The 15,386-nt window shown below is 38.4% G+C and overlaps 1 protein-coding gene across 1 annotated transcript in view; it reads right to left on the bottom strand.

The window, feature by feature from the left end:
- Nucleotides 1-5,116: 5,116 nt before the first annotated feature.
- Nucleotides 5,117-15,386, bottom strand: part of CAPZA1 (capping actin protein of muscle Z-line subunit alpha 1) — a 43,696-nt gene continuing 33,426 nt past the window's right edge. Inside the window, exons 6-10 of the mRNA XM_069600752.1 lie at nt 13,034-13,113; nt 12,371-12,449; nt 9,560-9,631; nt 7,661-7,723; nt 5,117-6,730 (exon numbers count right to left, since the gene is read on the bottom strand). Coding sequence (XP_069456853.1) covers nt 6,590-6,730; nt 7,661-7,723; nt 9,560-9,631; nt 12,371-12,449; nt 13,034-13,113 — 435 coding nt within the window. The 3' untranslated portion in view covers nt 5,117-6,589. The remainder of the gene's footprint in view (nt 6,731-7,660; nt 7,724-9,559; nt 9,632-12,370; nt 12,450-13,033; nt 13,114-15,386) is intronic.

Below are 15,386 nucleotides of genomic sequence, written 5' to 3'. Positions count from 1 at the left end.
CAAGAAGTTTGGGGGAAGACCGAGTGTCTCTGATAAAGGTGTGTACGCGTGGGAGGGAGGAACAAGGGGCTTTGCCGGGACGAACAGTTCATTACTTTTTCTGTCACAAAGGCTTCGTTATGTGGAAAGGCTCGCGATCCCTAGTCTTAAGCCACATAGTTGGGCACTTAATGCACCCCAGGCTGGATTACTCTTAATTGTTACTAGTGTTTAGCTAAGGGTTGCCCCACTCATCAAAATATTAGCTTCTGGAGAGCAAGAGACTGTTAGGTTAGGCAATAAATGGTTAATAGCTACAGCATCGGTACCAGGAAGAGAAGTATTAATAAAAGAAGCTTCGGAAGACGGATAGTTAAGACAAACTAAACGGGGTGGGGGTACAACAAACCTAGCCTCATCATCTGCTTATCACCTGGAGTAAGGAAAACACACTGACTAGGATCGGACAAAAATCATAAAAGTTACATTAAAAAAATCTTTAAACAAAAATACCGGTTCCCAATATATCCAAGGTGGTGGTGTTCTCCAAAGTCATTCCCTGTAGGAGGCCACACACTATCTAACCTAGTGTGAAGAATGCTCAGAACCCAGGTCATGCTCCAGCTGGGCTACCCTGTACCTTTTCTGAGGCCAACAACCAACTAAAGCCAAGAAAAACAGGCTTTAGCAACAGGAAATTCAGTGTCAGTGGGAACCAAAGCTACAGGGAGAAGGGGAGAACAGAACAGGGGAATATGTTCTTAGAAATTGCTTATGCAAAGTGGAGGGAAAAACTAGGAATGTGGCCAAAGATTTTATCTTTTTTCTCCCCCAATTATCCAGTGAGGCCTGAGTATTAAGAGTGAACTCCTCAGAAGTGCACTATTACTTAACCACTTCAAAAACCTACCACCCACCACACCCAAACTGAATATCTGGCTCTATTCTGATCAGAAATCTAAGCCTCCATTATTCCTGGATACATAACCTCCCCCTTCTCGAATTATGCCTGTTTCCTGGATGTTCTCAAAACATACACAAAATAGCTATAGTATAGTAAAAACATGGGTGAAAATGTGATCTTATGTGACTTTTGTGACAAGGGAACCTCTAAACCAGTTTCATCTGGAAAAATCCATGTCCCTTAGTTCAGCTCATTTCAGTCACTCAGTCGTGTCTGACTCTGTGTGACCCCATGGACTGCAGCACGGCTAGGCTTCCCTGTCTAACACCAACTCCTGGAGCTTGCTCAAACTCATGCCCAGTGAGTTGGTGATGCCATACAACCATCTCATCCTCTGTCATCCCCTTCTCCTGCCTTCACTTTCCAAGCATCAGGGTCTTTTCCAATGAGTCGGTTCTTCACAACAGGTGGCCAAAGTATTGGAGTTTCAGCTTCAGCATCAGTCTTTTCAATGAATATTCAGGACTGATTTCCTTTGACTGGTTGGATCTCCTTGCTGTCCAAGGGACTCTCAAGAGTCTTCTCCAACACCCTAGTTCAAAAGCGTCAGTTCTTCGGTGCTCAGCTTTTATAGTCCAACTCTCACATCCATACATGACTACTGGCAAAACCATAGCTTTGACTAGACGGACCTTTGTTGGCAAAGTAATTAATGTCTCTGCTTTTTAATATGCTGTCTAGGTTGGTCATAGCTTTTCTTCCAAGGAGTAAGCGTCTTTTAATTTCAGGGCTGCAGTCACCATCTGCAGTGATTTTGGAGCCCCCCCAAATTAAGTCTCACTGTTTCCATTGTTTCCCCATCTATTTCCCTTGAAGTGATGGGACCGGATGCCATGATCTTACTTTTTTGAATGTTGAGTTTTAAGCCAGGCTTTTCACTCTCTTCTTCCCCTAGTTGTTGTTTTCACATGTGGCTGTCTAGATGCCTAGAATGATCTTCCTACCTTTCACAACTAGCTCAGGTCTCACTTTCCTCCCAAAATCCTTCTGTACTTAGAAAAATCTCACTACTAAGTAATCAGGTGGATTTTATGTGTGCGCTAAGTCTCTCAGTTGTCTGACTCTCTGCAACCCTATGGGCTGTAGAGTGGGTTGCCATGCCCTCCTCCAGGGTATTTTCCCTACCCAGGGAACAAAACTGGGTCTCCGGCGTTTCCTGCACCAGGCAGGTTCTTTACTAGTGCCATTTGGGAAGCCCAATAAGGTTGATTTTGCATACATGCATACTAAGTTGTTTCAGTCCTGTCTGACTCTTTGTGACCCCATAGCACTGAAGGCAATCTGAAAGTTAACTCTGGCCAAGGACATTATTGGAACAAACCTAGAGCCTTCTAAGGTAACTGCTTTGGAGAAGAATGTTAAGAGCCTTTTTTTTTTCCCCCCCATAATTCTCATTACTCCATAGTTACTTGGGAGTCTATAATTCAGTTCTGAATTGTCTCTAACTTTATGTTTTCCACTAAAACTGTACTCCCCAAGGCAACAGCACTAAAACTGACTGAAATGCTTTAATTGGTCAGCCTACTGTTGACCAAAGGAATGGCTGTGGCAGGTAGAGTTAATCCTCATTATTTGCAGATTCTGTATTTGCAAATTCACCTACTCACTAAAATCAGTAACCCCCAAATCAACACTTGCAGAACTTTTGTAGTCATCCATGGATGTACAGAGTGGCAAAAAGAAAAATCTTGCATTGCCTAATGTGCCTGTTCCCAGCTGAAGTAGAACAAGGCCATGTCCTTCCTGCTTTGTTTCAGCTCATGTAATAAAATCCTTTTTGTGGTCTATTTTGTGGTCACATTTTGTGTGCTTTTTGTCACTGCTTAAAATGGCCACCAAACCTATGTAGTGCTGAAATGCTGTCTAATGTTCCTAAGCAGTGTTCCTAAGACTGATGTCCCTTAGAGAGAAAATCCCTATGTTAGATAAGCTTTGTTCTTAGGCATGAGTTGCTGTCAGCTATGAGTTCAATGTTAAAGAATAAAAAATGAATATTAAATAGTGATTTAAATAAAAACATATAAACCAAGATTATGTATTGATAGGTTGACAGAAATGTTGTGACCTGAAGCATGCAGGAACCTAACCCTGGAGCAGTGTTTCAATATCTGCTAATTCAATGTTTGCTGGCAATTTTACAGAACATAACCACAGTAAATGAGGATTAACACCCATAGCAGAATGCTTTTGGATACATTTGGTTTCTGCTCTCAGAGGGCTTAGGTCAGCTCTGTTTTGTTTTTGGCTGTGCTGTGCAGCTTGCAGGATCTTAGTTTCCCAACCAGGGAATGAACCCAGGCATGCCCCCCTGCAATGGCAGTGAGGAGTCCTAACAGCTGGACTGCCTGGGAATTCGCTACCCTGTTTTTAACATATACTCTGTTCAAGGGAGAATTTTAGTTAGCTCAGTTTATTGTATGGGACTAGCCAGTTTTCTATATTTACCAGTCTTTTCTTTGACTTTCTAAGAAGTGGCCTGGTAGTTATATTTAAATTATAAATTCATGTATTGGCATTCAAATTTATCAGTCTTTTGTGAGTGTGGAGAGAATGTGCCAAGGCTTGCTATGTATCTCATGAACCAAGATGAATCTAGTGTCAAACATTCGAGATTATACAACAGAACAGGCACTAGAACTAGGCCAACTAACAGAAGCACAACCGCCCAGGCACAGATAGGTGGAAGAGTCTTCAGTAGTGTAATTTCAACTACAGGAGTGAGGCCTCAGAGGAGACTCCTTTTGGCTGGGAAACCACTGTCCTAGGATAGGCTGATTTCAGCAGTGTGATAAGAATCACAATTCAAGCAAATATTCTGCTGAAGGAGGTTAAGGAAGTCTCTGCAGGACTTGGCAAGGAGGGTTGACTTCTGCCCAACTATACAAGAAACCAAGGACTTTAGATGGCCAAGAAATTAAGTCTTTACAAAAGTGTATGAGCTAAAGAAATCAATGAGGCAGGCTGATGAGGTTAATAAGTTAAAGGCAAAGGCCAGAATGCTTGAATCTGTACTGTAAGGACATAGGGTAGCATACCTAAATGTCCCTCAGAAGGGTGGGAATGTGAACTGGCCATGAATGGAAGATGAAGCACTGAAACTCCTCTGGGGGCTTATATCAACTGGGAAACAGGATAAAAGTCCTTCCATAGGTCTGTAAGGCAGACTCATACCGAAGGAAAGCAGTCTTTACAGCTGATGTGAAATAGTACCCATGTTCATGGTATAGGGATTCTTTCACTTCTAAAAACTATGGCAAACCTAGACAGCATATTAAAAAGTAGAGACATCACTTTGTTGACAAGGGTCCGTATAGTCAAAAGCTATATAGGTTTTTTCAGTAGTCATGTACAGATGTGAGAGTTGGACCATAAAGAAGCTGAGCGCTGAAGAATTAATGCTTTCGAACTGTGGTGCTGGAAATCTCTTCAGAGTCCCTTGGACAGCAAAAAGATCAAACCAGTCAATCATAAAGGAAATCAACCCTGAATATAGCTGAAGCTCCAATCCTTTGGCCACCTGATGCAAAGAGCTAACTCACTGGCAAAGACCTTGATGCCGGGAGAAATTGAAGACAGGGGGAGAAGGGGACAACAAAGGATGAGATGGTGGGATGGCATCACCGATTCAATATAGACATGAATTTGATCAAACTCCAGGAGACAATGAAGGACAGGGAAGCGTGGCATGCTGCAGTCCATGGGGTCGCAGAGTTGGACACAACTGAGAAACTGAACAACAACCTAGTAACTATAACTACTTAGGCCTTGCTTTCTGAATGACAAGTAGAGAAGATAACTAGATTTTTCTGACAGAAATGGAAAACCCTAAACAAAACCTTTGAAAACACCAGTAGCCAGCGACGGTAAAGCAGTATGATCCATAGAGAAATTCCTAAAACTTAAAAAAAAAGGGGCAGGGGGGACTTCTCTGGTGGTCCAGTGGTTAAGACTGCTTGCTCCCAACACAGTGGGCACAGGTTCAATTCCTGGTTGGGGAACTAAGGTTCGCAAGTCATGGCCACACACACACAAAAAGCTGGTCTTCGGATAGTCACTGAATCTACAGTAGTTGAAACCCTGAACATTATCATCAAATAAGAGCAATTCCCTGAGAACATCTTACCCTGAGAACAAAGGCTGAAGAGATGGCTCAAAAAGGAGAGACTCAGACAATTTAAGAACAAAACAGGTGTATTTCTATTGGACTACCTGATACAGAGGATAGTGTAGTATGGATGGATAGTATGAATGACAAGTAATACAAATATACTTTATTTGAAATAAACAAAAATGCTTACACAAATCAACAGGTCACTTAAAAATAAACTCTTGCTTGACTGTATTACTCAGGAAAAACAAAGCCAAAACACAAACACCCTTCTTTTTTGACGTGTGTTTGGAGGAAGACACTACTCGGTTTTTAAAAAACTGACCTTCCCTTAAGGCCTGGTCATAGAAGTGTAAACAATGTAAATGAATCCACCATTACCAGTTGTCATATCATATCTATGTCACCTGTGTATTCTGAGATCACACCTGTACCTGCCAATAAACCTGGGAAGGGTTGCTATATCACAGTTATATTTGAGTTGGCAGGCAGGACTGAGGAAGAGTAATTTGGAATAAGTATTATATCCTATTTAGAACAAATCACTAGTATTCCCTTAAATAACAGGTTACAATAGAAAGATACTGCCTGAAAGTTATCCTTTTCACTTTGGTTCATTTTTAGTTTTTTGTTTGTGATTAACATAGTTGTTTGATTCATTCACTTATAGAACAATCCTGCCACAAAGTATTAAAGCACAAGATACCTATTATTCCTTCAACATCTGCATTTCTTCAAGTTTTATACTCTACTATACCCCTAGTATGTCAGCAGTTTTCGAATATTAAAAAAACAGTAATAAAAATGGATAACACTCTTCTAAAAATGCACGTCTATAACTATAATGGTACTAGGTGGGAAGGAGACAATGAGGGAAAGGGAAAAAGCAAACATGTTGATGTAGGGAATGTGGTTCAAGTCTTTGGATTTAAAAACAACTTCCCCAGAGAAGTTGGCTATGATGGGATTTCCAGAAAACTTCCTTGGCCTCCAAAATGAACCCGAAAAGCCCCAATCCAAACATATGAAACTACAGTTAAGAGATGTTATAAATGATGATCAAAGCAACTGGAGGGAGAAGGATGAATGTGTCTTCCATTCAGCTACAGTTTGCAGCACAGCCTCTAGCTGTTGGTCAATCAGTAAAAACCACTGAACACCAGAAGTACTTTGAAGGATGGGGTGGAAAAGTACTGAATATATTACCTGTCTATGTCAGTAATAGGGCTTCATGGCTAGGAAAATTTTCTCAACAGTAAAATGACTCCAGGGTAGATATCTCTCTCCATCATTAAATGTGGCAGAATTAAAAAAAAAAAATTTACAAGTAGATATAGTGAAAACAAAATTACAAGGCAGAAAACACAAAAGAATCAAGACAATGGTCTAGGTTCAACAGTATTCCATTAGGCTAGAAAACCTGTTAACTTTTGAAAGCCCTAGCAAAATATCACTCTTGTTTATAAATCACTTATTTATCATATGACCACACGTTGAATCCTTTCTTTCCATGTACTGAAGAATCCTACATTCAGCCTTTAAGCATTCTGCATTTCTTTGCCAATCTTGTAGCTGAGTATCTTGTTCCAGTCGACTTTGGTGCGGGTAACAGGAAGTTGCCGGCGCAAGGCTTTGAATGTGGTGTCTGACATTGTTTGATAGTTTTCACTAATTGCTGTCTGCAATAGATAATTGAAAATAAGTTGAACAGAAACTAGATTTAGTTAAAGGGCATGCTTCAGTCCCCTAAGGACTTACAGGCTGGAAGATTTCTAGTGAGCACCTCTCCAATCTCTGAAGCAGGTTAAGAAGCCCACCTCTATTATTTCTAAAACTAGGGCTATACAGGTAATCCCCTGCTTTTCCAAAGTTTGCTGTATGTCACTTTGCTTCCCTGGTAGCTCAGATGGTAGAGAGGTAGCAAATCTACCTGCAATGAAGGAGACCTGGGTTCAATCCCTGGGTTGGAAAGATCCCCTGGAAAAGGGAATGGCAACCCACTCCAGTATTCTTGCCTGGAGAATTCCATGGACAAAGGAGCCTGGCAGGCTGTAGGTCCATGGGGTCGCAGAGTCGGTCACAACTGAGTGACTACCACTTTCACTTTGCTTTTACCAAAGCAAAAAAAAAAAAAAAAGAGTTTAGCATTTGTTTGGCAGTGAGGCGGTTACAGGGACAGGGTGCACCCTGAGCAGTAATAGTGGCCCCACCAAGCTCCTTCCTTGGGAACTACACTCAGCATCTTGCCATCAAGCAAGCCAGAGCTGTGAACTGTGTCTGTGAGGATCTGAGGAGTATCTCAATCATTCTGTACATCTGATAGCAAGATGTGTTCTAAGGTAAATGCTTCTCCGCTTTACACCATTTGGCCTTGGAAAGGTTTCATAGGGATGCTCTACTTTGGGGTAATGGGGATATATCTGCAGTACCTTCCAATGCCAAAACCTTGACTGTAAGCAGAATGTAAAGTTGCAAGGTCTGCAAAGTCTCCATACTTAGTATCACTGACTAATTATGTATATTTATGTTCAAAGGATAGAGAAGTATAACAAATGTGTTAAAAGCAAAATCTATATAGATCTATAAAAAACAGTTTCAAGTTATCTTACCTGATACTCATTTTCTGCATGCTCTATGATTTTAATAAACTCCTTGGCAGTCTGGGCTTCATTCTAATGGAGGGAATAATAAGAATTTTAAAAAATCTTAAGCAGTGAATAAAATTCAATAAGTAGTGAATAAAAAAGATACTAAAGAGTAAGTCCATCTTAACTAACATTTGTATAACAATCTAGTTTTTCAAGTTTTCCTGTGCACATTATCTTCTTTGATTTTTAAAACAACCCTGTGAAATACATGTTATTATTGCCACCTCCATTTTGCAGACAAGAAAACAGAATTCTTTCAAATAATGACCAAAATTATACAGCCTTTGAATCATAAAGATGGGATCCAAATCTAGGTAGGTCTTCATCAAAACAATCCACATTTCTTTCCAATCTACCACAGTATGCCCAAAAGATAACACAATGTCTTGAAATTTTTATGCCTTGACAATATCTCTGGTTTAATTGATAAAAACAATGACCTCAGACATATCAAGTATATCTTCTAAGTTCATAGGCTCCTCTATTTTCTCCTTATGATGTTGAGACAACCAATCACATTTCACTTTACATGATTTGGGTACAAAATGAATTTAATCTCACACTTCCTTTCGCAATTTTAAGTAAACAGAATTAGAGAGGGTGAGATTTAATGTCTAGGGCCATACCCCAAGATTCTTTCAGAAGAGTCAAAACTACTTTTTATTCATAATAATACTAAGACATAGTTACTTGCCGTTTCTACTTTCAAATGTGTGCATGTAGTTTCATAGAAGCTATGTAATGTGTGACGACTTCATTACTTTTTGAGAGCTAATGTGTGAAGCACATATCCAGCTGTCTTTTATTAGTTAGACATTACACACTTTGTGAAAATGTAAATTAATGATATTCTTTCCACTTATTTTTTAACTCAGAAAAATACAGCTGTTTTTCATGAAAGTAAAGTTAAGAAGTAATGGGTTTGTTAATGCTATATTTTGCTTTAGATTTTTTTTTTTTGTCACACCAGGGATCTCAGTTTACCATCAGGGGATTGAACCCAGGCTTCCTGCAGTGGAAGCATGGTGTCTTAACCACTGGAGTACCAGGGACATCCCTGTTATTTTTAAATTAAAAAATACATATTTTTAATATTCTTCAATTTTAATTTCTAAGGTAGATAGATATAACACACATAAACAAAAGCTCAGTAATTTCTAGGAATATTAAGAAGTACTATAAATGCATGAAAAATTATGTCCCTTCTTTCCAGATATAGTGTACAATACTATTATTGAACATTTCTAAAAATGTTCAGTTTCTCTAATGATATGAATGATAAATCCTATAGGGTTTAATTTGGCAAACTTTCCTTCCTCCTGGTATTTATCAATTGAAGATATTACTGTCCTTGAGCAAATCTCACAAGAGAGAAAGAAAAAGCAGCATGAATTCTCTAAAGCCATTATCACTATTCTCAGTCAAAGTCTGTGAACTATCATCAACTAACCAACAAAACTGGTTGGTTATATACTAACAATTATAAGCTGCCAAAAATAAGGACCTAATGAGTAGCACAGGGAACTGTATTCAGTATCTTTTAATAATCTATAATGGAAAAGAATCTAAAAAATATAAGTAGGTGTGTATATATATATATATATATATGTGTGTGTGTGTGTATATATATGAATAACTTTGCTATATACTTGAACACAACATTGTAAATCAACTATACTCAATAAAAATTAAAAACAATAAAATAAGGTCTTTTATGAAGTTCTTAAAAAAAAACAAGCTGCCAAAATCAAAGCAATGAAAACAACCACATTTCTAGTGGCAGAATCAGTACTCAGGATCAAAAGATCTAAAAGAGAAACTAGACACAAGTGAGACATATATTAAATATTCCACACTCACCGAAACAGTTACTGAATCCTGTACATCTTTATGACTAACCAACTGAACATTGCCATCTTCATAATAGTGAACCTGTGCAAGAAAGTTAAGAAATGTAAGTGCTTAGAGCACATAGAAACTTACTGCTTAGAGCACAAATCCATGCCTTCAGTCACCCTCAATCTCACCAACTCTGAGCAAACAATTAATATGGCCAATGGTAATTTACAATGGCGCTTGAAATTCACAGAACACTTAAATTTAAGAATTCTCTTTACTTAGCAGGAAAAACTGATTATTAGTTAATAAACATTTACTATGTGCTTATTGCATTCCAGACACTGTGCTTGGCACTGTGAATAGAAAGATCATAAATAAGATTACGCTCTGAAAAGTATTAAATTCATTTAACATTAGTTTTTCTGTGTGAAAACCAAGAAATTTTAATGGGTCCTAATCTTTTACACATCTCTCCATATATAACATCATCAGTTTTGATTAAGCAGATCTGACCAGGTACAGGAAACTGAGGATTAAAGACAGGATTGAAAAACAAATATTCTATTGGTAAATCAGGCTACAAAAATAAGTAAGACAAAAGCAGCCCTGAACCTACTGTATAGCACAGCGAACTCTGCTCAGTGTTATGTGGCAGCCTGGATGGAAGGGAAGTTTGGGGGGGAATAGATACATGTATATATGTATGGCTGAGTCTCTTCAGTTGTATACCTGAAACTATCACAACACTGTTAATCAGCTATACTCCAATATAAAATTAAAAGCTTTTTTTTTTTTTAAAGGCAGTCCTGAGGATGTAAGGCAAAGTGGATACTACAATTATGATAACAATTAGCAAAAAAGAGGGTTATCCAAGAGACAAACTAACAATTCAACCAGATGTATGGCTTGGGAAGTTTTAGCAATTTACAAGACAGGTTCAGTCACAGTCACCAAAATTAACAAAACCTTTTCTAGGTTTCATCTGCTAATAAAAATGTCAACATGACTATCATCAACTTAAATCCTTAGAAACTGTCTTCCCGGAGCTATTCTTTTGCTTATAGAATAACCAAGGGTTAAATATCCTAATGACATGTCCAAATAACTCTCACTCTGATTTTTAAAAGACATAAATGAAGTAATAAGCCTTTCCTCAAAGTGTGATCAGAGAGCTCATGGTTAAAAGGTATAGATGAAGTCCTGGAGTGCCCCGGTGGTCCAGTGGTTAAGAGTCTATGCTCCTAGTACAGGCGGCATGGGTTTGATCCCTGGTCAGGGAACTAAGTCCCACCTGTGGCACGGTGTGGCCAAAAAATAAATACAATAAAATGCACAGACTCATTCATTAAAGAAAAAGAAAAAAAAGGCTTAAATCAGGTCTGGGTACTGGATCCTACTGTAAAAGTTCTATCAGAAACTTTTGTGATGTGTGCTCTTAGTTTACAGGTTTGCCTTGGCAAAACTGAAACACAAGTAATTTCCTTCTAGAAGGAAAATAAATTTCCTTGTATAAATTTATAGTAAGCTGCCAGGTTAATAATGCTGATGCCATACTTACAAGAAGTCTAGAGCATAGACACAGTCAACAGATATAGAACAATGTATTATCTTAGGTTGGGTTCCCCAGCAGCAGACCCCAGGATAAAGATCTGAGAGTTAATAGTTTATTTCGGGTAGTCTCAGGAAGCACTAGTAAGGACTGAGGAAGTGAGATACAGAAGGCAAGGAAGTATCAGGTGCACTAATGAGCACATCACAGCTGCCAAGCACTGGATTTTGGAAGACTATGCAGAACATGCTTTAGAGCTGTCCCACCTGAGGGGTGAAGAAGCTGGCATATTTCCCAACAACTTTTGAATGGCACTAAGGGCTGTGCCAGAGCTGCATAACACTTCCAGCTTGCCTTAGCTGAGTTGGACATGCTCCTGCAGTTAGGAAAATCTCCCAAGAAGAGAGGTGCAGCTTCTTGTAGCAGGAAGTAATAGGTATGTATGAAAAAAGTGGTTATAGATTACATCTACCACGTATGTTTTGATTAAATTATACCATTAAAAAAGGCAACTCCTGCTAACTGTTATTAAAGCAAGAGTTGTAATACAGCTAAATTAGGTATTGACTTTCTTAGTTATCAGTAACTGTTTAATCTGACTTTAGAGTTAGTTTGGCTCAAGAATTAAATCACCATGAATTCTGAAAGTCAAATTTTTTAGGATCAGAAGACTTCAATCTAGCTAGGTATCAAATGAGGTAATAAGCTCCTTCTTCACCTGGGGGCATGTCCCGACACCAGCATTAGAACTCTACTCTGCTTGGTTAATCACACTTGGCCATTCTCTCTATTCCTGTTTTATTTATTTGGTTGAAAACCTATAGTAACTATAAATGTAAATAAATAAATAAAACAAGTCCATTTATGAAGCTTTCTTCAGAGCTAAGAGTTAGCAAATATATGTAGACATTTAGAGCTACATAAAAGACTCTAAGTAAAGTTACAGTAGCTGCTATATAGTCATTTCTTAATAACTAGTTATTTTCTTCTTATCTAGAACTGCTATTTGATAATTCTTGGGAAGATCTTAGGTTACTTTTGAAAGACAAAAATAACAAGCAAGCAGTATATGTCACATGACTGTCCTTTATCAAGCCAGAAGAGCTCTGTTTAACTACAGCACTTCCCCGGGAAGGAGACCTCCGTTTCTATTTACCATCTAGCTCCCTTTGCATCTACAGATAGTTGTTCCTTATTTCTAATGTCAGAGCAAATATCAACTTCCATGTTTGCTTTAAAGATGTGATGTTTTAACATGGCCTATTAACATATTTGGATCTCACCTGAATCTTAAGTACTCCAACCACCTGGGCTGTAGGTGGTGTGATGGTGAACTTCCATTCTGATCTCCAGCGACCATTCCTATGGAAACACACACACAACCGTAGAATTAGCAGTAAGAAAGAGGTGGTCTGACACTGAGGCAGAGAATTTGGGAAAGAAGAAAAACAGAAACAAGTCATTTCCAGTTTGATAAACCCAAGGCTCTATCCACTCAAATGCTAAGTTCTGTATCCAAGTGGCCTAGTCATAAGCTTTCCCTAAGTTATTCGACTTTCACTTTTCATTCTTTTTATCTTGGGAGTAGAAAACCATGCATATTCTGCTCATGGGAAGCTTTTCCACAAACACATGGATAGGCCACTGAGTTATACAATAACTCAAATATTATTAAACAAACCCAAGTAAAAGTCAGACTTTCCACAGGCTACTTTATTAATCAGTTATTTTCACTCAGTGTAACAGCAATATTTAAAAGATAAATTATAAAATCTTAGAATTAAAAGAAATCTAAATGATCACATCCAAATGCCTCACTCTGCGGTAGGGAACAAATAACTTATTCTAATCTAGTTAGATTATAAAACCAAGTCTCATCTGCTGGTTTGGTTTCCTTTCTATATAAACATATAGATTAAAAAAGAAGAGAATATCTACTTTCTTACCAGAAGTTTTTAGGCTGAAACTGGTGGCTTTCAATACATGCAATAATGGTCTGTTGCCCATCTATAGTTTTAGCATAAACCTATTGTTAAAAAAAAAAGTTAGATTCTTGAAAACATATTTAAGCAACAAATACTATACAAAAGCAATGAGCTTACATACTCACAAGAATTCATGGAATAGGAACACACACCACATGTTAAGGTCTAGGGCAGACAATGATACAATGAATACAGAAGGAAATACTACTCCTGGTTTAGGGTGCAAGAGAGGTGCCAGTTAGAATGGGCCTTACAAGACAGATGAGATTATGATAAGGAGAGATGGAGAATAAAGATGAATAAGCAGTTCAGGGAGGAAACAGAGGGCTGATCCATGAATGACTAAATGGTAACTGGTTCCATCAGGTCAGAGGACGTGTATGAGGTGGAACTGTGGGAGATAATACAGGATTAGACTTAAGTCATGTGGTAGTAGATGTAAGGTAAGAAGACTGGACTTTATTCTACATGCAGTGGACAGAAACCAAAACAACATGACCAGAACTGTTATTTTGGGAGAATAATCAATACTGGCAAACAGGGTAAAACCTGAGAAAAGTTCAAAGTTAGGCGGCCACAGAATTAATTTAGGCATTAAATTAGGGTCCTATCAATGAATATAAGGATGCAAAAGTCAAAATTCTGGCAATATATTGCAAATCAAGGGCAAGAGAAAGGAAAGTACCAAACTATTTGTATGCTTGGATGCCTAGAGAAAGACTGGTGTCATTAACAGATTGGAAAGTTCAGATAGAGATGTCCAGCTAGGAACTGGAAACACCAACTGTTCCTTAGTGTAGGAGAAATGAACAAAAATGTGATCACCAAGGCAAAGAAACAATAAAATCCTTTTTTACAGTTCACAAAACATTTTTATATTTATTTTCCTTTTGCTCTAATAAATATAGTGGAACACACTGTTATGTTTAGATGATAAAATTGAAGTTCGTAGAGCTTCTTGCCCAAGGTCATTCAGAAAGTGGCTAAGGTAGAACCCAAATTCACAGGCTGTCTGACACCAAATTCTACAACCTCCCCTACATTAAATAAACTGTAAGTTTTTGAGAAAGAGAAATACAGTGATGGGAAACGTCTACATTTACAAACGTAAGGGAGAGGACAAGAAATAAGTAGAGACAGAATAAGAATAACTATAGGGAGACTTCCCTGGTGGACCACTGGCTAAGACTTCTGCTCCCAATACAGGGGGCCTGGGTCCAAACCTTTGTCAGGGAACCAGATTCCACATGCCGCAACTGAAGATCCTGTGCACCAAAACTAGGACCCAGTGTAGCCAAAAAATAAATAAATAGAAACTTTTTTAAAAAAGGAATAATTAGAAGGTACTGACATAGCAGTCTAAGGAAAGATAATTTCTAGAAATAGCTGACTGGCCTCAGTGTAAAATGCCATACAAAAGTCAAGGACCAAGAAAAGGACACTGGGTCAGGTAATTCAGGAACCATTAGTCCACCTCAGACAGCAGTTTCTGTAGAGTAGGGACTGAAGTCAAAATTCATAAAGTCAAGAAGTGGCTAAGTAATGAGGATGGCACTAGTCGGAGCAGAATGCTCCCTGGTTTGCTTGTACAGCAGAGAGGGAGAGAGATGAGGGAAGGGAGAGATAGAAGAAAGGGAGGAAGGGGAAAGTGGAAAGAGAAGGAAGAGAAGTAACTTGCAGGAATTACTATTTTGACTAAAGAAATGTCCTCCCTCCCACCCTACTTAAGCACAGGAGAAATAAAAATATTTCTAGGTAAAGAGAACTATTTATCAGAAGAGAAAATGAAGTTACAATTAGACATCTTGAAGTAGACAGGACTGTATGAAATCAAGAACACGGATCCTTCTTCCTCAGATGGAAGTACATGAAAGAAAGATTTCTGAATGTGGAAAAGAAGAGAAATAGAAAGATTTCATGTAATTCTTAATCCTTTTAAAATGTGAGGGAGGAGATGCCTGTCTAAGGACAACAGGAAAGTTTTGGAACACAGTACCACTGATCCTTGAACAACATGGGTTTGAACTACTATTTTATTCAACAGTAAATACTACAGTGTTACATAATCCACCATTGGTTGAATCTGTGGTGGGATGAAGAACTGTGGATACAAAAGGACCTTGGACATGGAGGGCCTCCTATAAATTATACTCAAATTTTCAACTGCACAAGAGGTTGGTTATCCCAACCACTGCACTGTTCAAGGGTCAACTGCATACAGAAAAATACCAAGGACTATCGAGATAAAATTAAGAATTTCTAAGCAGAACAGCTGAGGATATAAAACGGTAGACACTGTTAGAATACTTTCTGT

This window comes from Ovis canadensis, chromosome 1, assembly GCF_042477335.2.
Source record: "Ovis canadensis isolate MfBH-ARS-UI-01 breed Bighorn chromosome 1, ARS-UI_OviCan_v2, whole genome shotgun sequence".
NCBI classification, from domain to species: domain Eukaryota; kingdom Metazoa; phylum Chordata; class Mammalia; order Artiodactyla; family Bovidae; genus Ovis; species Ovis canadensis.
This window is presented reverse-complemented; position numbering and strand designations above follow the sequence as displayed.